We start from the raw sequence: 24,993 nt of genomic DNA on the forward strand, positions 1-24,993 counted from the left end.
TACCGAGGTATGGCTTCTATGAAGCTTGAGTCTTTTAGGCGGCGCGGAAGGCGTCTGTATAATCAGTCTCTTTCAGGATGGTGCAGCTTGAGGAGTGGAGACATCTCCTTGGTACTGCAATGTCATTTGCCATGGAGGAGCTACGGGAGGGTACCAGGGTGGTAGCGGGTAGTCCGACCCTCTGTATTGATCATGGTAGCCATAGCCCTGGTATAGATAGGGATGGTACTAGTCAGGGCATGGATGACCATAAGGAGGTAAACCCTCTGGATGGCAATATTGCTCCTCAAGCGTTTCTCCTTACTTTTCATAGGAATGCATGGAGCAGACTCCTATTCCGACTCAAGTCCTTTTTCTTATTTGCAGGATCAGAAGACCGTGGGTGAAGCTTGGAGGAAGCCAACTTAGGCAGTTTTTTTAGAGTTCTTGGATTTCACAGGTAAAGAAGTCATGCTGGATAGAGACTGGGCAACAGGGCCAGTAGTCGATTTAGCAGTCTCCTGGCGAGGAGGGTTGGAGGAGGCCCTGTTTCCTGTTCCACATATAGATTTATCAGGAGATAGATAAGGTGGTCAGGCACTCACATTTCTTTAAGAACTTGTCATAGTTTGCTGTTGTCCACCTAGTCAAAAGCTTTTCCATAGTCAGTGAAGCAGAAGTAGATGTCTTTCTGGAACTCTCTGGCTTTCTCCATAATTCACTGCAATTTGGTCTCCAGTTCCTCTGCCCCTTCAAAATCCAGATTGGACTTCTGGGAGTTCTCGGTCCGCATACTGCTGAAGCCTGCCTTGTAGGATTTTGAGCATAACCTTGCTAGTGTGTGAAATGAGTGCAATTGTGTGGTAGTTGGAGCATTCTTTGGCACTGTCCTTCTTTGGGATTGGGATGTAGACTGATCTTTTCCAATCCTCTGCCCGCTGTCGAGTTTTCCAAACTTCCTGGCATATTGAGTGTAGCACCTTCGCAGCAGCATCTTTTAAGATTTTAAATAGTTCAACTGGAATGCCATCACCTCCACTGACCTTGTTGTTAGCCAAGCTTTCTAAGGCCCACTTGACTTCACTCTCCAGGATGTCTGGCTCAAGGTCAGAAACCACACTATCTGGGTTGTCCGGGACATCCAAATCTTTCTGGTATAATTCCTCTGTGCATTATTGCCACCTCTTCCTGATGTCTTCTGCTTTTGTAAGGTCCCTACCATTTTTGTCCTTTATCATGTCCAACTTTGCACAAAATGTTCCTTTAATATCTCCAATTTCCTTGATCAGATCTCTGGTTTTTCCCTTTCTATTCCTTTCCTCTATATCTTTGCACTGTTCATTTAAGAAGGCCCTCTTGTCTCTCCTTGCTATTCTTTGGAAGTCAGCATTCAATTTTCTATAACTTCCCTATCTTCCTTGCATTTGGTATCCCTTCTCCTCTCTACTATTTGTAAGGCCTCGTTCGACAGCCACTTTGCTTTTTTGCATTTCCTTTTCTTTGGGATGGTTTGATTTTTGTTGATGCCTCCTGTACAATGTTACAAGCCTCCATCCATAGCTCTTCAAGCACCCTGTCCACCAAAATCGAGTTCCTTACATCTGTTCTTCACTTCCACTATGTACAGTGGTGCCTCGCACAACGAGTGCCTCACACAACGATGAATTCACATAACGATGTCTTTTCTGATCAATTTGCTGCCTCACACAGCGATGTTTCCTATGGGGGATTTTCACATAACGATGTCCCTTTTCCCTCATTTAAAAGTGTCTTAAATTGTTAGGAAACTGTTTTAAATGCTTGGCATCGATAGTCCAGCTTGTGAAAGGCATGCAAACTTAATTTGGTGTTGTTCTGAGTCTTCGTTCATTTTTGCTGATTTTTTTATTTTTCCTCATTGAAATGTATTGGACGGTCCAAATGAACAAAGACTCAGAACACCAAATTAAGTTTGCATACCTTTCACAAGCTGGACTATCGATGCCAAGCATTTAAAACAGGTTTCAAACAGTTTAAGGCACTTTTAAATGAGGGAAAAGGGACATCGGAATGCCATTGAAATGTATTGAGTCGGCTTCAATACATTCCAATATAGGAAACATTGTTTCACTCAACAATGTTTCCTATGGGGATTTTCACTGAACGATGGCAATCCGTTCCAATTGGAACGGATTAACCGGTTTTCAATGCATTCCTATGGGAAATGGTGCTTCACAGAACGATGTTTTCACACAACGTTGATTTTTTTTTGAACCAATTAACATCGTTGTGTGAGGCACCACTGTATTCTTAAGGGATTTGGTTTAGATTACACATGTCCAGCCCAGTGGTTTTTCCTACTTTGTTCAGTTTAAGCTTGAATTTTACTATAAGAAACTGATGATCAGAGCCACAATCTGCTCCAGGTCTTGTTTTTGCTGACTGTATAGAGCTTCTCCATCTTTGGTTGCAGAGAATATAATCCATCTGATGTTGGTATTGCCCATCTGGTGATGTCCATGTGTAGAGTTGTCTCTTGGGTTGTTGGAAAAGAGTGTTTGTGATGACCAGCTTGTTCTCTTGACAAAACTCTATTAGCCTTTGCCCTGCTTCATTTTGAACTCCAAGGCCAAACTTACCTGTTGTCCCTTTTATCTCTTGACTCCCTACTTTAGCATTCCAATCCCCTAGAATAAGAAGAACATCTTTCTTTGGTGTTGTTCTAAGTCTTCATAGAATTGGTCAATTTCAGCCTCTTCAGCATCGGTGATTGGTGCATAAATTGGATTACTGTGATGTTGAAAGGTCTGCTTTGGATTCATATTGAAATCATTTTATCATTTTTGAGATTGTATCCCAGTACAACTTTTTCCACTGTTCTGTTGACTATGAGGGCTACTCCATTTCTTCTACTTGCCCACAATAGTAGATATGGTAATCGTCTGAATTGAATCCACCCATTCCCATCCATTTTAGTTCACTGACACCCAGGATGTCAATGTTTATTCTTGCCATCTCCTGTTTGACCACATCCAAGTTTCCAAGATACATAGATCTTACATTCCAGGTTCCTATGCAGTATTCTTCTTTGCAGCATCAGACTCTCCTTTCACTTCCAGGGACGTCCACAGCTGAGCATCCTTTTGGCTTTGGCCCAACCACTTCATTAGCTCTGAAGCTACTTGTACTTGTCCTCTGCTCTTCCTCAGTAGCATGTTAGATACCTTCAGAACTGAGGGGCTCATCTTCCAGCGTCTTAGCTTTTAGCCTTTTGTTTCTGTCCATGGAGTTTTCTTGGCAAAGACACTGGAGTGGCTTGCCAGGTTCCTGCTCCATGTGAACTGCATCTAGTTGGAACTCTCCGCTATGACCTGCCTGTCTTGGGCATTGAATTACTCAAGCCTCTTCACCATAACAAGGCAGCAAAGAGGCTTGAGTGATTCAATATGAAGGGGGGCATAACATTAGTATTTAAATAATATTGTAATAAAATTCTTTTGAAATGGGCTAGGTGACCTCCCAAGAAAATATGGAGTCTGGATTAAAACAAATTAAGAATAATAAAGTGAAGATGGAACAAAATGCCACATAAATATTTTTTTATTCAGGACATTCTTTGGCATTAAAATTAAGCTATATGACTTCTACAGAAATTCAGTTTTGCCTCAGCTTTGAACCCCTGGGCTAATATTTAACAAATCATTCCATTTATGCACATCTTCAGATTCTCCAATCAGCTTTGCAACATTTTTCCGGTAATTTAGGAAAAATCTTTCTTTACATCTTCTGCCAATGGTATCTGTAAAAGGATCACTGTCAACCAGTTAATTATATATGTACTGTCTAGTGATAATGGCAGATTGTCTTCATAATACTGTCAGGTGTGCAAACTACTAGGATAATGTAGTGGAGATTAGCATATGCAGCAACATAGTTTAAGTTCTTCTGCAAACACACAGAAGTACTAATTTGTTACATCAATGAAAATACTACTAACTACGGCACTAAACCCCACACTCTTAAAATGTTTTGTCAAGGAGCCTTGGGCCCTGGATACCTGAAGGACCGCCTCCTTCCATATGAGCCTACCCGGCTGTTAAGATCTAGCCAGGGGGCCCTTTTGAAAGAGCCGTCCCTCAAGGAGGTAAGAGGGATGGCTTGTAGACAAAGGGCCTTCTTGGCAGCTGCCCCCAGACTATGGAACGCCCTCCCAACTGAAATTCGCCTGGCGCCGACACTGATGATATTTCGGCGCCAGGTCAAAACCTTCCTGTTCCAGAAGGCTTTTAATTGAAATAACATTAACTGTGGGTCTTAATGATGGCAATTTTAATTGTATTTTAATTGTATTTTAATTGTATTTTAATCATTTTATTTTATTGCATTGAATTTTAATTGTTGTAAGCCGCCCAGAGACCTTTGGGTAGAGTGGGCGGCATATAAATTAAATAAATAAATAAATACATAAATAAATATAGTCCAAGGCCAGAGTACCAAATAACCACACCATACACAACATATTTTAGTCTAAAATTGGCCACAACTTTATTGGTTACAGCTGCCAAGAGCTCATGCAGGTAGCTCATGCTACTATCATCCACTCCATCTAGTAACTGATGCTGACCAGAAAGACATATTCAGGATTGACCAGGTTGGCACCAAACACTGAGTGGCCCTGTCTGTTCCCCAGAGAGCAGAGATAATGTAACAGCTCCCAATCTTGGCATACAGTATATGTGTTTTCTCCACTCTGCCCCATAACAAAGCTCCAACTGGGATGGGGCCCCACATTCATGGGGCCCTCTCACCACCCTCTGCATCTGTCATATGCTTCAAAAACATTCACAACAAAATGGCTGTTGAAAAGACAAATACTATCAAACCTCCTTTTAAACTCCTTGTCAAAGCAATCTGTCCCTATAAGCATCAGCTTCAGTAGCAAGTTCAAGGTTAGTTATGGCATAGGATGGTTATAAAAATGCTCATGTAGCCGAGGGTTCCTCAAATGTTTTGAGCTACAATCTTCCATCAGATGCAACAGTATGGCCAATGGTAGTAACTATGGGTGTTGTATCCAGAAGCTGAGTCATGGCAACTGGACTTCTTTCTTGTTAGGCTGAAACGTTTTGCTATTCATCCAAGAAGCTTCTTCAGACCAAAGAAGCTACTTGGATGAGTAGTGAGACGTTTCAACCTAACAAGAAAGAAGTCCAGTTGCCGTGACTCAACTTCCAGATAACATTATCTGGATGACTGAGAATCTTCACAGATACATGGGAGTTTTAGTTCACACAACCAGAGATCAAAGGTTCTCCAACTTCAACAATGAACTGCATATGAGTGTATCTATCTGAACCCACTATTAATACTTGCTTTACATCAGAAACAAGTCCAAAGATAAATTGCTAATATACACACACCCAACTGTACTGATATCAGGTGCTACTTTACCAGTAGATAATACTGTATTTAAAGTAATATTAATGTTAATCATGCAAAGCCTGCAAAAGAAAATTTTGTAACTCAGACACCACTATTAGATGTATTAATAAACCTTAGGGAAGGAGCACTCATCAGGAAGTATAAGTTTGTGTAAATGATTCATTTTAAATGACTAACTTAATTAAAACTGAATAAAATTTGGCCTTTGAAATGTTGTTTGGATTTTTTGCCTTCACATTCTGGAAATGTACACCGACACATTTTGGTGAACACTGTTTTACATTAAATACAAGTGTTTTACATGTTTTTTCTCAGGACTATGGTATGAGCAAATACATACACAGACTGATGAAAGGCTTTTAATTAAAATATTGTGTTACTATTACCAGAACATATTATTACATCCAAACACTAAAGGAATATAATAGGGTTGGGATCACGAGTCATGCTCATCCATTTCATATTATGACTCATGCTTATTTGATTTCATTTAATTATTTTGCTTAAAGCTGATTGCTAACCACTCATGCAAAAATTCCTCCAACTATATAAACGCTGTCAGACTTGCATTGCAGGAGCTGTTCTAAGTCAAACTGTTTATATTGGAAGCAGAAATTCAGAACTACGAAATTCAATCTGAAGAGTCTATTAAACATGCATATAATGTATAATCATTTACCATATCTTCTCCTTTCCTAGGATATATTATATAATATCACAATTACATACAAAAGTAACAGTTCATAGGAATACTTGTAATGTGTAGGACTGAGACTATGGAACAGATGAACCTAGGTCCAATCAATGATATCTTTGCCTTAAAGTCTACTCTTTTGGACTTTAGGTTTCCTCTCCTAAATGCCTTGGAGGTGTAATTATGTTTAGGACTTCCCCAAGGATAGTACTACCACTAAGGAGAGAGGGAAGCTACCTCAGGCATCAGAGACTGCAGGCAGAGAGTTATGGGGATCAGAATTCTCTTCATTGTCAACAATATTGGTGACTGGTTATAGTTTTTGAGGGTTTCAGGGAGAAATATTTTCTATCCTTGCACGGAAACCCCAATAATTGGATCTGGAGCTTCTGTTCATAGAGAATGTGCTCCATCATTCAGCTGCAGCCTTTCCCAATTGTCCATACTTCGATTCTCCACTCAAGCATTTGAACAGAGCACCTTTAATCAACTGCAAACAGTATCAAATGTTTTCACTGTCATCTTTATTATTACTAATTTTATTAGTATGTATTGCAATTTTAAAATACTTCATTTGCCAACATTTTATTAGAAAGGGCACTATATAAATCCTGGTAATAAATAATGAGTAACGGGTGTTTTCTGTGTGATTGTAACAAGTAAAATATTTGTCACTTTAAGATATGTCACTTATCACTTCATACATCTCTAAAGTTTTCCAGAGTGAAAAATCTCAATAATTTGATTAACAGTTCAGAGCAGAACTCTGAATTAGGGAAATCAGACTTTTAATCAGTATTTAGATTCAAAACAGCAAATTTAACATCTTCTTGGCACAACTTTTGACCTTTTCTGTGTGAATTATCTTCTATAACAAACACATAAATTAAAACTATTTAAAATGTTTCTAGAAGTTCTTCACTCCCAGGAAAATGGCTGAGAAAGCACTTCTCATTTTCAATGCAGAAGCCACTCTTTTTTTCCACTGTTGTTTGTAAAGAAATTACTGTATAATTATACAAGACAGATAAATCCAGTGTGGTGTGATAAACTTTAGAAAGAGCTTAAGGCCTAAAATGAATTGATTCTGGGCTAAGTCTCAATTCCAAAATCAATCTGGATAAGGAAGAGAAACACCAAAAATCTGAAATTCCTCAATTAAAGCCTAAGTGCATTTGATACCATGTCTCCATCAAGCTTAGTGTCCTTTCCTTTTTTTTACCAGTTTCCTTTGTTGGAAGGGAGACTAAATGACACAACAATAGGAGAAATTGTATGGTTCTGCAGACATATTTAAGAAATGCAAAATATTCGGCACCGCTGCTTAACAGTTAACTGATAGTTTCATTTCATGACCATTGGCCCTCAAACTTTTGATTGTACTCCAAAGGACTCTAGCAAATGTGAGATCTGGTCTGCTGTCTCAGGAGGAGGACAGTAAATAACTTACTCACAGTCCTCCTAGCCATAGGACACAGTTCTGCTACCACCTGTGGTTTCCAGGATGAAACTTTGGCAGAGCTTCCATCTCCCCAGACAGAACTCCAGGTCTGCAAAATCAGACACAGGCTCTTTAAAAGCCAGTTGAGAGGGTGGGTTGACAATCTGCAAGTCTTCTCAGCTTGGATAAGGCTTTAGTGGGTCTTAGCCCTCTGTTGAGGGCTAATAAGATCCTACTGGTGTCATAGTACAGTGGTTCTTAACCTTGGGTTACTCAGGTGTTTTTGAACTGCAACTGCCAGAAATCCCAGCCAGCACAGCTGGTGGTGAAGGCTTCTGGGAGTTGCAGTCCAAAAACACCTGAGTAACCCAAGGTTAACAACCACTGTCCTAGTAGAAAAGAACTTAACTTGAAACAAAACTCACTTGAAGCTATCAAAGGTCCTGGTTTTACCTGTCCTCTGAGTAAAAGAACATCTCCCTCTACATTGAATGCTGCAGATGACTTTCAGGTCCCTGAAGTTGCTACTAGCTTCTATCATAAGCTCAAGTATTTGCAAAACAAGACTTTTCATGTGCTTATTAATGAGGCTTGTCAAATAAGTGGGGCAGTTGAACAAGCCAGAAAGAATTGAGTGTTGTGAGCATATACTGCTCAGACCTGTAATCTAGAACAGTGATGGCTACCCTAGAACTTCAAAAGACATTAAACTATGTATTACATTCCATCTATTTCAACGTATTTATTTTCAATACTGAAAGAAAAGGTTTTTTTAATTAAATCCTCCTTATTTTTACTTAATTATTCCTTCAATGGGCTGATATCAGTAATTTTAAGTGAGGTCAGAAAGACAATGATTATTAAGTTAATTCTTTAAGTATGCAGTACCCTTTCAGCTTTTGCTAATACTCTGTTGCTTTGCAATATATTTCAGTAATAAAATTCTCTGGTCATACCGAAAAACAGAAAAAGCAATGACTGGAAAATGTCAATGATAGGCAGGCTTATATTAATATTGTTTAACACATCTAGAGGAGTTATTTTACCCATACAAAGTAATTAACTTTCAGATGAGAAGGGAACAGTTACTTTATTTCTTCTGTACTTTTTATTACTCTAGAATAATTTTATGGGACTTTTCATTCTACCATACAGCTTATTCATGACTTCTATATGCTTTAGGAACAAGCAAACACATATTATTCTCTCACATGCCACTCCAACCGAGTAATAATTATCTCTGAGGTGGGCACCACACTACTTTCTTAAAGGATAGAGAACAGTTAATGGATAAGCTGGGTGCGCGCAAGCATGTGCCTCTGCCTCCCAGTGCGCAGATGTCTTCCTTCTCTGCACAGCAATCACATTAAATTCCGGTCATGATGGAACCCTGTGCATGGGGGGTGCGGAGTTGCACACACATGCAGGACAAAGTCGGGTTCAAGAGAGGTGGAGCCCCACCCAGCAGAGCTGAAAGTTAGAGGGTATGTTGATGGAGACCTATTCTTGAAAGCATCCATAGGCTTAATTCAGAGCTGCATCCTTGCCAACCCTAGGCTGAATTCCAGCCTTACTAGGGAAAACATGCTGTGCTTTATCTTTTTAGGATGGGGAAAAGAACAAAAGCTGGAATGGCATGAAACAATGCTGGCCTAGTAAACAGAGCATAGTAATTCGCCTAGAGTGGTCCTGAGTTGGCTAGATAGGCGGGATATAAATAAAATAAATAAATAAAATAAATAAATAAAATAAATAAATAAATTCGGAGAACCCCAGAGAACCAGACTGAGACACCAAGAGGATGAGATTCAGTCTCCCGCCCTGAGGTGTCCTATCCCACTTTAGTCAGTGGGTGCATGCAACTATTATTGTGTCCCTTTGAAAGATGGACACAAAAATCCACACAGCAATATCTGCATGGAACAGCCGTGGAATGGACGAAAGAAGACAAAAAATGGAAAAAAAAAACCATAGGTAATCCATTCTTTTAAATGATCATGAGAGAAAGAACCAAAAAATGAAAAGCAGTCAACAATGGTGATATCTTCTGGGGATATACGAAAGATACTACAGTACATACGAGTATTGTTTCATTTCGCAGCATGATCAAACTCTTTCATGACTTTTTAGGGTTTTTTAAATGGAATATAAGCTCTTGGTTGTTGCTCATTTGGGACCCTTAGTTTGTAGTGTCTTTGGTTTAATAGTTCAATAGTTCTGTGACAAATGATTTTAGCATTTTTATTACAAAGTATTCACATTAAAGCTGCTAACATATTCTAATAAAATTAAACCAATATACTCTTGCAAGAATATATCACCTGTATTCAAAAGTTTGCAGTGAAAAGTTACAGGAACTAGACTGGATTTTTAAAAAAAATCAAAGCATACCTTCCTTAGAATCAAGGGTTCTAGTTTGCAAGCATCTTGAGTGTTTAGTTTTCATGTTAATCAGTCTTCAATAATTCAAAACAGAATACACTTGCTTGAATCTCAACACCCTGACTCAGAAAATTTATAAGGAATGCCAAGTAGAAAATGGAAAAGCAAAATTAAGATTTTTTTTACCGATTACCCATTATGTGTTTCAGATTCTTATAATAAGCTGCCTATCCAGTAACACAAAATACAAAATATTAACACACTGATGAAAGACAGACCATCAGGGTCCAACACCATAGCGGAATCCACTTTTATGCAAGCATCCAAAAGAAAACTAACTGCACACCAAAACAAGACATGCTAATGATCATAGATGACTAGAATGCAAAAGTAGGAAACAAAGTATAAGCAAATGTGGCTGGAAAAGTTGGCCTAGAAGTCAGAAATGAAGCAGGAGAATTACTTCTACAGTTCCATTGATTGCTAATAAATGCTTCAGGCAACCAAACAGACTATAGAAATGGGCATCACCAGATGGCCAGTAGAAAAACCTGATAGACTATGTAACTGTAAGTAGTAGATGGAAAAGCTGTATTGTGTCTGCCAAAACAAGGCCAAGAACAGCTTGTGGTACTGAATATAAAATGCTTATACAGTACCAAAAATCAGAGTACAGCTGAAATACAACACTAAAAGAATCACAGTGCCAAAGCACAATTTAAATAACATTTCTGATTAAATTAAATCCACATAAGGAACAAATTTGCATTACTAAACTCAATTTAGCATGAACCAGAAGAATTGTGAATTGAAACTTGAGATATTATCAGAGAAGAATGCAAAAAGAGACAATTTCGACAGTCAAAAGAAAAGAAAGGCCAGATGGATGGTAAACAAAACACTGAAAATTGTTAAGAACAGGTGAAAAGAAAAAGGTGTCAGAAATAGGATCAGAATCAGGAATGCAGCTTTGTACCTGTCATACAGACACAAATACTATTTTTACAACAATCAGTGCAAAAAAAAAAAGAGCAACTGAAGAGGAAAAACAAAAGAGCCATAAAATCCAAGAAATCAAAGGGAAATTTAAACCTAGATTAGGAACACTGAACAATTAGCAGGGAAACTATTTGTCTAGATGGGCGGGGTATAAATATAATAAAATAAATAATAAATAAATAAACATAATATGTGAACAAGATAAAATGAAATGGAAACAATATGCTGAATAACTATACAGAAGCAAAGCAACAATGATAGATTTTGTACAAAAGAATCTTGTGAGAAGGACCAATCATTTTAGACAGTGAAGCTAGTATATGTGTATACTATGTATAGACTTACAATGACAATTAATTTATTTGAAATTTGAAATTTGCAAGCTGTTTTCAAAGCACTTGAAATAAATAAATCACAAGGAGTAGATGTGACACTGATACAACTATTTCAATCCACAGAGACTGAATCTGTTAAAACCTTAACAAAAACATGCCAACAAATATCGAAAACAAAATTATGAAGTGGAAGTGTTCAATATATATTCCTGGAAATTCATTCTGTCTCAGTTTTCTATTAATGGATTTTCGCAAGTAGCATTTTTGCCTACAAATTCCACGAGTGCCTTGCAGACCAGATAAACATTATATGATGAGCCTGGAACAGTACAGGAGTTTACCTTACACCAGAAGGTGTTCTCTCTCTCTCTCTCTCTCTCTCATAAGAGAAAAATCTGCACAGTTTATCTATATACCCCAGTAGCATAATAATTATGGGCAATGTGATTTATGTTGACCCAGATTTCTAGGTCAGAACTGGTTTACAAGTTCCTCTTTGGGCTAGCCCAAAGCCACACAGGTGGCAGGTCGGGTGGATGTGAGTGAATATTGGTTGGCTAATCTACAGCCAGGATTTCCAACCCAATGAACAATACCAACACATTCTGAGATAATCTCCATTTATTTTAAGTAGACAAATTAAGCAGACATATTTATTAAATATGAAGCTTTTTTTAAAAAGATAGCAAACAGGATATGTTTCACACTGAAGCACTGGAGTTCATGAGTATCTCCATTACAGCAAGAACATATACTGTACATCAACACTGAAAGAGTCTCAGACACCTTTATGGTTCTTTTATTTGAAGACAATAATTCAAGAAAGAAAAATAACAGCTCCTTGTTCTATTATGCAATAGCACCAAAACACCACTGGGTATAATACAAACAATCTAATGGAAAGAACTACGCATTTCACTGCATGTATCCTTGAAGGAATTAACAAAAGTCATTGGAATAATTTACTATAAAATAACAATATTTATTATTTATTAAGCTTATAGTCTCTCTTTATTAGTGTACACACAGGCTTGCTTTGATGTGCATTCTCTACAATGCAAACATTGAAAATGAGGATGGAAAGACTAAAGTAATCAGCTGGCACTAATTCTCAGCTGACATTTTATATAATGCAGTCCTTGACACACCAATGTTTAGTTGTATGTTTGAAGCTTCACAGGCCTTTAACTGTCCTATTTTCTGTCGAGTTGTCTGCTCTTCATTCATTTCTGCATCTGAGCTCCCACTACTGTTCAAGCATCAAAACCAGCATCCTAGTTTCTACTCTCTGCATGCCCTCACTCAGCTCTTTGCCCTCAGTTCTGTAGACATTGTGTATTCTGCAGTGTATCTTCACCTCTGTTTCCAACATTAGTCTTCAGCAACCTTTCCCCTTCTTGAACTCAATTGTATTAGATCTTCATAGCCTTTGCCCTTAATTCCTGAACATAGACAGTACACAGACAGTCATTTCCTCCTTCTTTGCCACATGTTCAGAATCCTTGCAACAACCTAGTGACCGACACTTATTCATGTCTCTCTTTGAATACAAATGGGGGGAAAAACACTGATACCAACCTTCATAGTTTAGGAGAGAACAAATACTTGTGTGCATGACCATGTTCCAACTTCTGATATTATAAAGTAACTGCTATTGCCTGTTACCCACTATGATGCTACAGTAAATGTTTATTTTGAATCGAACCACTCGTGCTGAACCCAAATATGTGCATATTAATTTGCTTGTATAGCAAGTGCCACTGACTTCAACAGAACATATCCTCTCCGAAAGCATGTAGAAGGTGAGAGAAGATTAGTTTCAGAGCATATAATAGGTATCATAATCCTATAACAATTGTGTGCCAACAAGTCAATTCAGATTTTATGGCAGCCCTTTTCCAAGGGTTTTCTATGTAAAGAGTAGTCAGGTTTACCATCCTCTTCTTCTGGAGGCATCCTGGAATTCTGCAGCTTGCCCAAGGCTACACAGGCTGACTCTTCCCGTAGAAAGCACAGTGAGGAACTGAACTCCCAACCTCTGACTCCGCAGCTAGATACCTATACCACTCGCCCATCCAGCCAGCATCCTAATCTTAAACATATCTATACAATTGTAAGACTGTAGGAGTCTCTCTAAGAGTGTTGCATCATTTGTTTTAAAATAATGGCCAGAATGTTGATGTTTCTGTAAGGTCTGTGTAACTAGTGGCAACTAATTGCAAATAACTGTCAAAGTGCTGGACCATGTCTTTGTTGCATGCCTGGTCATGCTCCTAACTGTGCAACTGAGATGAGCTCCAGAACCCTGTCAATAAGCCATAGTAAATTATGTAAACTTTACACAAATGCCAGCAGGATATCATCTAACATTTGTTTTTAAACTCACTTTAATTCTAAATTGTAAAGTGCATTTTGAGAGTTAACGTCCTTTTAGGAAGATGAATAATTTTCATTCAGATCTGTCATATAAATTTCAACAAAACTGTAAAATTTATCTAGAGATACATCTGAAAAGAACATCTGATCTGTTTTATTTAGAAACACCATTAATACAGCATTTAGTGCGAAGAATACTAAGAACAATAATGACTTGCTCCCAAACATACGTATGCCACTTGTATACATTCATATCTGAATTTAGTGGTTGGGGTTCTTTCTTTCTCTGGAGTTCTCAATTAAGCAATAAAAGTACTCTTGCACTAACATCACCCCTTTGAGGGATGTAAATGTGAACAGCATTTATTTTAAAAAGAAACCTGCCTAGATTCAAATGAAGAGAAACAATAAACCAAAGAGCTAAATAATATTATTTATTCTGTGGCCATACTTTTAATGTACAGAGGGCAAAGCAACATCTCTATGGCAAGTTCTTTTTTATTCTTCAACCAGACTACAGTATTTAAATTTTGATACATGAATTTTAAAGTGAACAGAGAGGGTAAATACAAGCCCATCACATACCAGTAGAATAGAACCTTTGGTCTAGATGGGCAGGATAGAAATCCAAATCAATCAATAAATATCATATGTTCCATACCAGGATAGGAGCAGTATCTAAAGCAGCTTCCATGAGTTTTTATAATCAAGTGTTGCTCAGAGAACTGCCTCATAGGCCTCAGAGCACTTTGTACAGAACTGTAAGGATTTAGTCTGTTAAAACTGTTGATAACTTCTAGGCATTTTTGTCTTCTGTTTTTGTTTTCTAGATGCAAAAAACTGCAAATGCCTGTGCCGCAGTTATGACCTTTTTTCGTTGATCAAGCAAAGGCTAGATAAAGATATGAGAAGTACAAACGAGTCTTTCCACACCCTAGCATGACCTACGAACAATGGAGTAAAAACATAACTTTCACATTCTGAAGGGATAATTCTAAATACAGCACCCTTCATGGTAGAAGAATGGCATCCTTAATATTTTAAATGTACAGTGGTACCTCGACTTACAAACTTAATCCGTACTGGAACAGTGTTCATACGTTGAAAAGTTTGCAAGTCAAGGCAAGATTTCACATAGGAATGCACTGAAAACCATTTAACCCATTTAGGCTTTTTTCATTCATATGTCAAGGCGCTGTTCATAAGTAGAGGCATTAGTTCCCATAGGAAAAAATGCAAAGCCGGTTAATCCGTACTCTACCACTAGGGGGATAATTTTTTTTAATTTTTTCTTCTTTTGACCTAAGATGAACTTAGGCCAAAAAAAAAAGGGTAGGAAAGGGTTTTGTTTTTGTTTTTTTGTTTTTTTTAATTCGCAAGTCAAGGCTCTGTTTGCAAGTCAAAGCAACATTTTGCAAACGGAGCCATTCGTAACTTGAAACATTCGCAATTGGAGACGTTCATAAGTCAAGGCTCCACTGTGATTTAAGATGAGAAGCTAGTTGAGGGATAACTAACAATTGTTTCTCCCATGACCTATTTATCTTCCCAAATATATATTTGCCTATATGAATACTCAGAAATTAGCTGAAAGTTTTAAATGCTATTGTTACTGTCATGCTTTCTACATAGGGCTGCCTTTGAACAAAGTACAGAAACTTCAGTAAGTCCAAAACACAGCGGCCAGACTGATTACTGGAACTAATTAATTTGATCATATATCTCCCTTCTTCGATCACCTTTCCTGACTCCCTGTCAGTTTCTGTGATCAATTCAAGGTGCTCATTATGACCTATAAAGCCCTTAACAGTTTAAGACTTCAATAATTGTCTGAACATTTTTCCCAAAAATCAGTTACCCATTTCTCCCACTCTTCACAATCAATAGTGATAAAAGTGGTGAAGAAAAGGAATCAGGTCTTCTCAGTGGTGGCCCCAGATCTCTGGAATAGGCTACCAGAAGAGATACAACAAGCTCTTTCCCTCCTAATGTTCAAGAAATTGTTAAGAAGAGAACTAGTCAAAGCTGCCTTTGTAAACCATCCAAAGTAATGTGTGCACTAAAGGGGTGTGGTATATAAATCAAATAAATAAATAGCCACACATGCTCTAAAAACAGAGAAACTAGTTCCCACTATAGTTAATTTGTAAAATTCTCTGCTTCTTTGCAATTCACATGGAATAATGAGATTCCACTCCTCATACAGTAGGTAGACAGACAATTTTAAGGAAGCAAGTCACTGTGAATTTATTTGAGCTCACTCAACATGTGTTGCAAACATTTGGCAACTGATGCATCCTTGTAGTGTACAACTGGATCATAAAATATAAAATGTACTAGGCTTGATAATTCCATCTTTACACAAATTTTAACAATGTGTACTTCTGATTAACATGAAGATTGGGATTTTCCCCCCATCAAGAATGCTGCTTGCATTCCAGCCTTCTCTGTTGTGCTCTATTGTGTTGTGCTCCCTATCTAACCTGCTGTCCTGGGATACTTCATTAATTTCTGGGTTACTATGCCTACATAGCATCCTGCCTTCTTATCTTTCAGTCATGCTGCTGAGGGGAAACAAATCCTTGAGGGCTACTATAGAAGCTTTATTATTCTCACAAGGCCATGACCTTCCTCAGCAGATTGGAACATTATCTACCTTCTTTGACATTAATGTGATGTTTGGCACAGGGGAAAAATTAAATTCTATCTGTCCCTTCAGTGACAGCAATTTCTAATTTATTCTATCTTCACAAGAGAGAGCATATATAGAATTACAATCAACCTGTTTTTTTTAAGTAAAACCACTTTCTCATTTTGAAATGTAAGGCCTTGCATATTCTGCTTCTCACTAAGAATGTAACTTGAAGTTTAAGCTAAAGTTGAAGAAACAAAAGCCAGGACGTATAAGAGGTTATTGATACATTAAAATGCTGCAATATAAAATGAGGAAATTTGTAGGAAAGAAAGAAAGAAAGAAAGAAAGAAAGAAAGAAAGAAAGAAAGAAAGAAAGAAAGAAAGAAGAAAGGAAGGAAGGAAGGAAGGAAGGAAGGAAGGAAGGTAGGTAGGTAGGTAGGTAGGTAGGTAGGTAGGTAGGTAGGTAGGTAGGTAGGTAGGTAGGTAGGTAGGTAGGTAGGTAGGTAGGTAGGTAGGTAGGTAGGTAGGTAGGTGTTTTTTGGTATCACCCGGCAGGACAGAGTTCCAAGTAGAGTGGTCCTAGAATGAGCTGGAATTTTTAGCATGTATACATTACTGAAACAGCAACATCTATGTTGGCTTGGGCATGTTGTAAGGATGGCTGATGGTCAGATTCCAAAAGATCTGTGCGGAGAATTAGTGCAGGGAAATTGCCCCAGAGGGAGACCACCGCTGCTATACAAGGATATCTGCAAGAGGGATCTGAAGGCCTTAGGAATGGACCTCAACAGATGGGAAACCCTGACATCTGAGCGTTCAGCCTGGAGGCAGGCGGTGCATCATGGCCCCTCCCATTTTGAAGAGACCCTTGTCCAGCAGGCCGAGGCAAAGAGGCAGTCCCACAACCAGCAAAATCAGGGAGCCGGACGGAGTACAGATTGTATTTGTCTTCGGTGTGAAGGGATTGTCACTCTCAATTTGGCCTTCTCAGCCACACTAGGCGCTGCTCCAAGTCCTCCATACAGAGCATGTTACCATAGTCTCTTGAGACTGAAGGATGCCTAATCTACCATAGTCTCTTGAGACTGAAGGATGCCTAATCTAAGGAAGGAAGGAAGGAAGGAAGTATAACCCATACAAATTTAAGCATGGAGCTTCCTTTATTGGGTCACTCTGTCTCTTATCTGGTCTTCCTATTTTCCTGTTCCCTTCAGTTTTTCCCAGTGTTGCTATCTTTTCCAGTGTCTTTTCAAGAGATGACAAAAGCATGACAGCTTTAAGAGAGAGTTGACTTGATTTGATCTACCACCCATTTCTTCATCTTTTTTTTTACAGTTTCCAATACAGTGGTGCCGCGCATAGCGACGTTAATCCGTTCCAGGAAAAACATCGCTATACGAAAACATAGCTATACGGAAAGAAAAACCTCAGTTTAATGCGTTCCTATGGGGGTAAACTCACCACTAAGCGGGAATCCTCCATAGGGCCGCTATTTTTGCTGCCTCGGTAAGCGAGGAATCAGTGTGAAAACGCTGCGGGCGGCCATTTTGGAACCGCCGATCAGCTGTGCGAAAATGGGGCCTTTGGGAGGACCACAGGGGAGGGCTGCCCCGCGCTCCTTCCGAAGCGCCCGCCGGCTTTTTCGGCCAGCTGACCGCCAGGCGATCGCAAAATCCACATCGCTATGCGGATTCGTCGTTAAACAGGACGCCCGTTAAGCGAGGCACCACTGTATCTGCAAAAATCTCCTCCAACATCATATTTCAAATGCACTGACCTTTTTTTCTGTCTGCTTTCATCACTGTTCACCTTTCAAATTCATTCATATTAAGCAGAAATACCTTACTGTAGATTATCTTCCTTAGTCTCTGGTGATGCTGCCTCACACTTGAGGGTCTTTTCTAGTTCTTTTAACAGCTGCCCTCCCAATTTTCAGTCTTCTGATTTCTTGGTTGCAGTCTCCATTTGGACTGACAATTAAACCAATATGTGGAAAAGCTGTAACACTTTCTACTTCAATGTATTCACGAAGGCTTTCACGGCTGGGATATAACAGTTGTTGTGGGTTTTTCAGGCTCTTTGGTCGTGTTCTGAAGGTTGTTCTTCCTAATGTTTCGCTAGTCTCTGTGGCCAGCATCTTCAGAGGACAGCACTCTGCTCTGGTGTAGTTTGCTTGGGAGTGGAGTATTTATGGCTGTGACATAGGCTTTTGTCCTATTCAGGGAATGGGTGATTAGTGTGTCTTGTTGTGGATGTATTGTTGTAACAAGGAGGAGAGATTATCTGTCACTGTGATTGATGGGTGTCATTAGCTAGTCTTTTGTGTGTAGTGATCCCCGGTCCTTGTGGCTGGGTAGAGGTCATTGTCCTTTTACACACTGTATTTTTCAGAGCTGGAAGCCAAGTTTTGTTGAGTTTCAAACTTTCCTCTTTTTTGTTGGAAGTTCTGCTGGTGCTTGTGTATTTCATTGGCTTCCCTGTGCAGTCTGACATAATGATTGCAATCCCCGGAAAGCCTGGGGAGTAGACTGGGCCTACCAGGGGAAACCCTCCCCGGTAGGCCTAGTCTACCAGGCTTTCCTGGGGAGTAGACTGGGCCTACTGGGGGAAGCCCTCCCCTGGTAGGCCCGGTCCACCCTGGGAAAGACTGTGTCGGCGGGGGCAGGAGAGCTCCGAGAGGCCTCCGGCAGTGGTGCCAAAGCCCTTGGAGTCATCCGGCAGCTGTGATGGCAGCTGCGGTGGTCCCATGGAAGGCTTCGGAAAGGTAAGTTCCCTTTTAAATTTTTTTTTGTAGGGGGGCGTTTTCTTGGGCCAGTTACGGATTAAATGGTTTTCAATGCATTCCTATGGGAAATGCATTTTTGATCTGCGGACTTTTTGACCTATGGACCCCGTTCCAATACGGATTAATTCCATAGGTTGAGACCCCACTATATAGAAAATTTCGCATTCAAAGAAGGTAAATTTAAGTAAAATCCCAGAAGTCTCCAATCTACTAACAACAACAACACAACTTCCACTATGATATGCCCTCTTTGCCTGGCCTGCCAGAGAACTATTTTTTTCTTCTTTTGGGCAGTATGTAAGGAAGCCACCTTAAAGTGTTTACATGCACATGTGTTTGTGTATGTCCATATGTGCATGCACGTTTCACAGAGCTCTTCCAATCAGTAAAGGAGAGAATGGTATCTTGCTGAAACACATAAAAGAACATTCTGCAGCCCTGTTCACACTGCAGTGAATATGAAGGTGTGCGGCAGATGGCTCTCATTGTGATGGCACGTTGTAAGTGTAAGTGGGAAGAACTGTAAAGCACATTACCCAGTAAAGCATTTGACGAAAATGAAGTAAAAGACAAAGAGAGCACCTTCAAGGTTTAAAAATGTCTGCGAAGTAAAATAAATGAAATAGAAAAATCCAAAACTGTACTATGCACTTCTGCTATTACTATCTAAAGGATTGCAAAACAGGACTCATTGTCACTAATTCACTCACTGAAGCACAGCATCTGAAATTACAGATGTCACTGTGGCTTTCTTTTATTTTTGGCAAGGAATTACTAAAGATAATTAATTCACTGAACATTTCATTTAATATAATAATAATTTTACAGAGATTTTTACAATATTAAAAAGATAGAAATAATCACATCATAAATTTATGATGCTCTGTTTACTTCCATAGACAAGGTTCAATGCTGACAATCCTTTAGTTCCAGAATAAGTGAACATATACCTCATGCTCACACATACCCTGTTTTGTTCCCACTATAACAGTCAGCCAAAACTGGGTTTAGAATCAAGGGTCTCAAACTCAATTTACTTGGGGGCCACTGGAGGCAGAATCTGGGTGAGGCTGGGCCACATCAGATTTTCTGCCAAGCAGAGCAAGAGCCCAAGGAAGCCACCCAGGAGTTGGGGCTGCGAGGAGGAAGAAGGGTGTGCGAGCCCTCGTTTCCAGCCACAACCCCCTCGACCTCCTTCTTCACTACCACCATCACCACCAGCAGAAGGACAAAGAAGCGGAGAAGGGAGGGAGCGCCAGCAACCACCTAGCCGGGGGGAGGAGGAGGGCACGACATAAAATAAAATAAAAAACCCTCACAGAATTAGCCTTGCCAAAGGAGAAAAGCTCCCTTCGGTACCCGCAAAATTAAACAAAACAGAGCAGACCCCACACACACAGGTGCGCTTGTGTGTGCGCACACACACAAACACACATACACATGGAGGTCCGGCAACCTTCCTCTGAGGGCCCCCCTCAAAAAAGGCGCACACAGCAGCAGCTAGCCCCACCACAACAGAGGAGCAAACTTTGCGAGGCAAGACCAGACAGCCTCCAGAGCCGAGGCGGCTGAAGCAGGACGAGGAGGAGGAGGAGGAAACACCGTTGGGCGCTGAGGCGGCCACTGGCTGGGCTGGTGCTAGGGGTGCTGAGAGAGAAAGAGAGCCAGAAAGCCACTTCCCTGGAAGAGGTAGCGGCAGCTGCTGTTGGCGGCGCCGTTGGAAGTGCTTTTCGAGGACAGGCCGGGAGCGAGCTCCGCTCTCAGGCATCGCTCGGTGACGGCTCGGGCACTCAGCGAAAAGGGCCGACAGTGCGCCTTGCTCGCCGGCTCACACCAAGACAGAAGTTCTTGCACCCTCTTGAACAACCATCCAGAACTGCAGCCTGCCAGCCCACCCACCTGTCTGCCAGCTGGTAGGCTGCAGTTCCGGATGGAGGGTGCAAGACGCGGTGTCTTGGGAGAGAACCAGCGAGCGAGGCAAGGCTTTTTTTCACTCTTGACAGCAGAGGATGCATGGGCGCTTTGGGGGGCAGGCAAGGCGGGGCCCACAAACTATCATTAGGAGGGCTGCAAATGGCCCCCGGGCCGCATGTTTGAGACCCCTGCTAAATCAACCTTCATACAAAATGAATATTTTTCTGAATATGGTGGGTTCCGGCTCCTTCAGAAAATGTTTTAATGAAGCTGGCAAGCGATGAGATTGCTTTCTGATGAGTGTTTTTGAAAAAAAATTCTCCATCATTTCAATACTGTGTCTTTCTGACTGTAACCCAGTAACCTTCCACAGAAGCAGACACAGATCTAGAAGAGGTGATTCAACACCGAAAGTCATCTGCATATGCAGGATAGAGATATGAATCTCACAGCCTCCCTTCAGATGTGGCTATAGATCTCATTATCCTTTAGCACTGGCTAAAATGACTAGAACTGATGAGAGTTGCAGTCTAACAATAACTTGAGGAACACGATTTGGCCATTACTTGTGCAACAGAATTTTTTTATGAATGTTCTAATAATTTATTTAGTTCTTCAAAAAAAAGACAAAAAAAAACCAGCAACCCACCTCTCTGGTTTATGAATGTGGGATACTGTGGTTTTCAATCTATGATTCAAAATGCAATATTTCTGCATAATATCATGCCAACACTGACAGCAAGAAAAAGGATGCCAAAATTTACACAGCAAAGGGCAGCTTGAATGTTGACAATACCCATGTCAGCATCAAGATGGTCTACAGCAGTGGTCCCCAACCTTTTCCAAACCACAGACCCGTTGGGGGGGGTCTGTGCGTGGGGGGCACCCCTGCACTCACAGGTGGGTGGGGTGTGCTTGCACACATGCATGGATGGGCAGAGTGTGCTTGCAGATTGGCAGGGTGCGCTTGCAGGCACAGATGGGCAGGGCACCTGTGCACACATGCACGGGTGGGTGGACACCCATGCATGCGAGTGGGCATGTGTGTGAGGAGTGCATGCGGGGAGAGCTGGAGATCTGTCTCCATGACCCGGTCCTGCCAAGGTCACGGCCTGGTACTGGGCTGGGGACTGGGGGTTGGGGACCTTGGGTCTACAGGATACCCTCTTGTGCTCACTACCATTTCTTCTAGGTACCTTGATAGCTAGAGAACGTGTTGAAAAACAGCCCTGATGATTGATTTGTGTTTCATTAAGAAGTGACAAAAAGAATCAGGTTCTGGGATTTTCCATGCTTGGTGTCTCTTTGTGAATTTTCTGAATACCTTAAAATGGATACTATGTCTTCCAATTCCAGATGAACATTTGGTAGATAAGTCACATTTGAAACATCACACATTTCACAAGCAGCAACACAACTTGTGGAAAATAATAGCCTCATAGTACTTGATGATATGTGATTTTAAAAACCAGAAACTAATACCTTTATGTTACCTCCTTATATTATGTGAACAAAAAAAAAAAAGAAAAAAAAAAGGCAAGACAAGGCAAAGCAAGGCAAGGAAATTATTTCAAGTGAAAACAACCTGTGGGCATCCATGGATCCGATGAGGGCTTCACCAGTGTGTTCACTTGCTCCCAGTTAAGATCATCATCATCAGACTGGCTATATCCACATGAGGTAAATGGTTCATCAAATGAACAACCACCTGTTGAAAAAAAGGGAAAATGGGTTAAAAATAAAGTAATGAAACAGATAAAGGATGAAACACTTTTTGATATTATAATATGAAATATCCTTGCTGTATTAAAAAAGTATGTTGTCATGCTGCTTAGCTAATGAAGACCCCTGTCTGGCACCTATCAAGACAGGAATGGTAAATGGCTTCACTCTCCTGCCTGGAGAAACTCTCTAAAGCAAAAACAACAAGGTGTAGGGGAACCGGCTCCTAAATGGCCTGGGGTTCCCCTAATAGTTCTTGTCTAATTATTTCTCACTTGGATTTCAGAGGTTATGTTTAGAAGCCCAGTTGATACAGTCCTGTGACCTGCTTTTGGATTTATATTGTTTGAAAGTTATTCGTACTACAACAATCATTTTAAGCAATTTGTTACAATTGGATTCTGCTAGGAGTTATAACTTAAAAGGGCAAGAGGATAGCCAGGAGGACCTTTCCTACAGATTAATATTCCAGAATGCGAGAAGGACATGAAAAAATATTTTAACCAGGGAAATAGCCATTAATCTTTTTTTTTTAAAAAAAAAATTTACCCTAACATTCTCTTCTTCTCTTAAATGTCACCATCTGTTTTGCTTTATTATGAATTTTGAAAATTTAATTTGTGTGTGCCCTGATGGCACTCAGATAGGTCATCTTCACACAGTTCGAAACTATGTTCTGACAAAGTTTTATTCATTACCTCTAAACATTTCAGAAAATTTTTGCAGGCTGGACTTTTGTAACAGTTTTGACTGTACCAGTTTCAATTTAATGTTCCAGTTAAATGAAAACGATATTTAGTTATTCACAGTATTTTGGATTTTACAGCACTTCACACCAAAGGTACCGACTAGAGATGTGCACAAATCACTAGTTTGGCAGTTCCGCACAGTTTGTTTCCTGGCCAAACAGCTGATCCGCAGTTTGGTGCCCCCACCCCTTCTAACCGTTCGGCTGAGAAATGAACTGCACCAAACCAGTTCAGCAGTTCATGCCCATCTCTAGTACCCACAGATCACTGTACTATATACGGAAATAATACCAATTTATGATAACAAAATTATAAAAAATATACCTGATCTTTACTTCCATTTAAACTAGAATATCCAGGACACAATAATACAGCATTTAGGAACCTTTATCATAAAAATATTAGGCTTACATTCACTAGGCTTATATTTATGTCTCTGAATCTTTCTAACAATTCACATAAATAGTATTCATATACAGTGGGGTCTTGACTTGAGAACTTAATCTGTATTGGAAGGTGGTTCTCAAGTCAAAAAGTCTGTAAATCAAGTCTCCATTGACCTACAGTGCATTGAAAACCGATTAATCCTGTAACAGGCCATTTTTGTTCCATTTTGGTTTTTTTCTGGTCTGTAAGTCAAATCTCAGTCTGCAAGTCAAACCTAAATTTTGCGGCCAGAGAAGTCTGTAACTCAAAAAGTCTGTAAGTCAAGCCGTCTGTAAGTCAAGGGTCCACTGTACTTTGCTCTATATATAGTGGCCCTGAAAGCAAATACTGCAACCCTTTGTATAACACGTAGATTGGATGCTTATAATAAATAGCTCAATTTCTCTGTTACAGCCCTATATTTCACTTTCTTTAAAAGAGGCTATATCTTTCTCTTGTAGCTTCATAAAGGTGACACTCAAGTACGTAGCGAGCCAGATCCTCAAAGACTGGTTCTCCACACATATTCACCTATCTTGTACTGGGATATTTCATTTCACTATAGTGTCTATTTGTTCAAATCTTAAACATGTATATGCTATTCAATATAGCACTTTCATATGGACTGTCAAATATATCTCATACTAGTGCAGTCGTTTTATGCTAGTGAGCCATTTTGCCACTTCTGAAGATGTAAGAGCTGTTATATCAGTTTGCGCTCTTACATCAAATACTCTTAGTTTGAAAATATGGATTCTAGATTTCAACAGTGGATTTAGTGCCTGGTAAGAAAAGTTTGGACAAGTTTGCAACTATGAGTTTCCATACCTAGATGACTTTTGTCCTTTAAGCATATCTAGTCTTAGACAGTCTTTCTTTTGTTAGATTACTAATCCTATAATTACCATCCTTACATATATCAGCCCCAAGATCTTTTTGGTGCCCAATTCAACTCAAGTTAAATAAGCAGGGGTAAATTTTGAGACTCCCGAGATCAAATGGATACTTCCAATTTTCTTGGAATCTGCAAATCTTTGTATTACTGCACCATAAATTAGCATGGGTACTACTTTTGCTTTTAAAAAAGTTAGGCCTGGATTTAAAGTAGTTGGATAACTTAGGGTCATTTTTTAAA

At 39.8% G+C, this 24,993-nt stretch overlaps 1 protein-coding gene across 17 annotated transcripts in view; it reads right to left on the bottom strand.

The window, feature by feature from the left end:
- PTPRM (protein tyrosine phosphatase receptor type M) overlaps positions 1–24,993 on the bottom strand; it is a 607,519-nt gene that overhangs the window by 423,077 nt on the left and 159,449 nt on the right. For all 17 annotated transcript variants that reach the window (XM_072999591.2, XM_020793481.3, XM_072999598.2 and 14 more), the window contains exon 2: positions 22,547–22,669. In XM_072999591.2, the coding sequence (XP_072855692.1) occupies positions 22,547–22,669 (123 nt within the window). The remainder of the gene's footprint in view (positions 1–22,546; positions 22,670–24,993) is intronic.

This window comes from Pogona vitticeps, chromosome 4 (assembly GCF_051106095.1).
Source record: "Pogona vitticeps strain Pit_001003342236 chromosome 4, PviZW2.1, whole genome shotgun sequence".
NCBI classification, from domain to species: domain Eukaryota; kingdom Metazoa; phylum Chordata; class Lepidosauria; order Squamata; family Agamidae; genus Pogona; species Pogona vitticeps.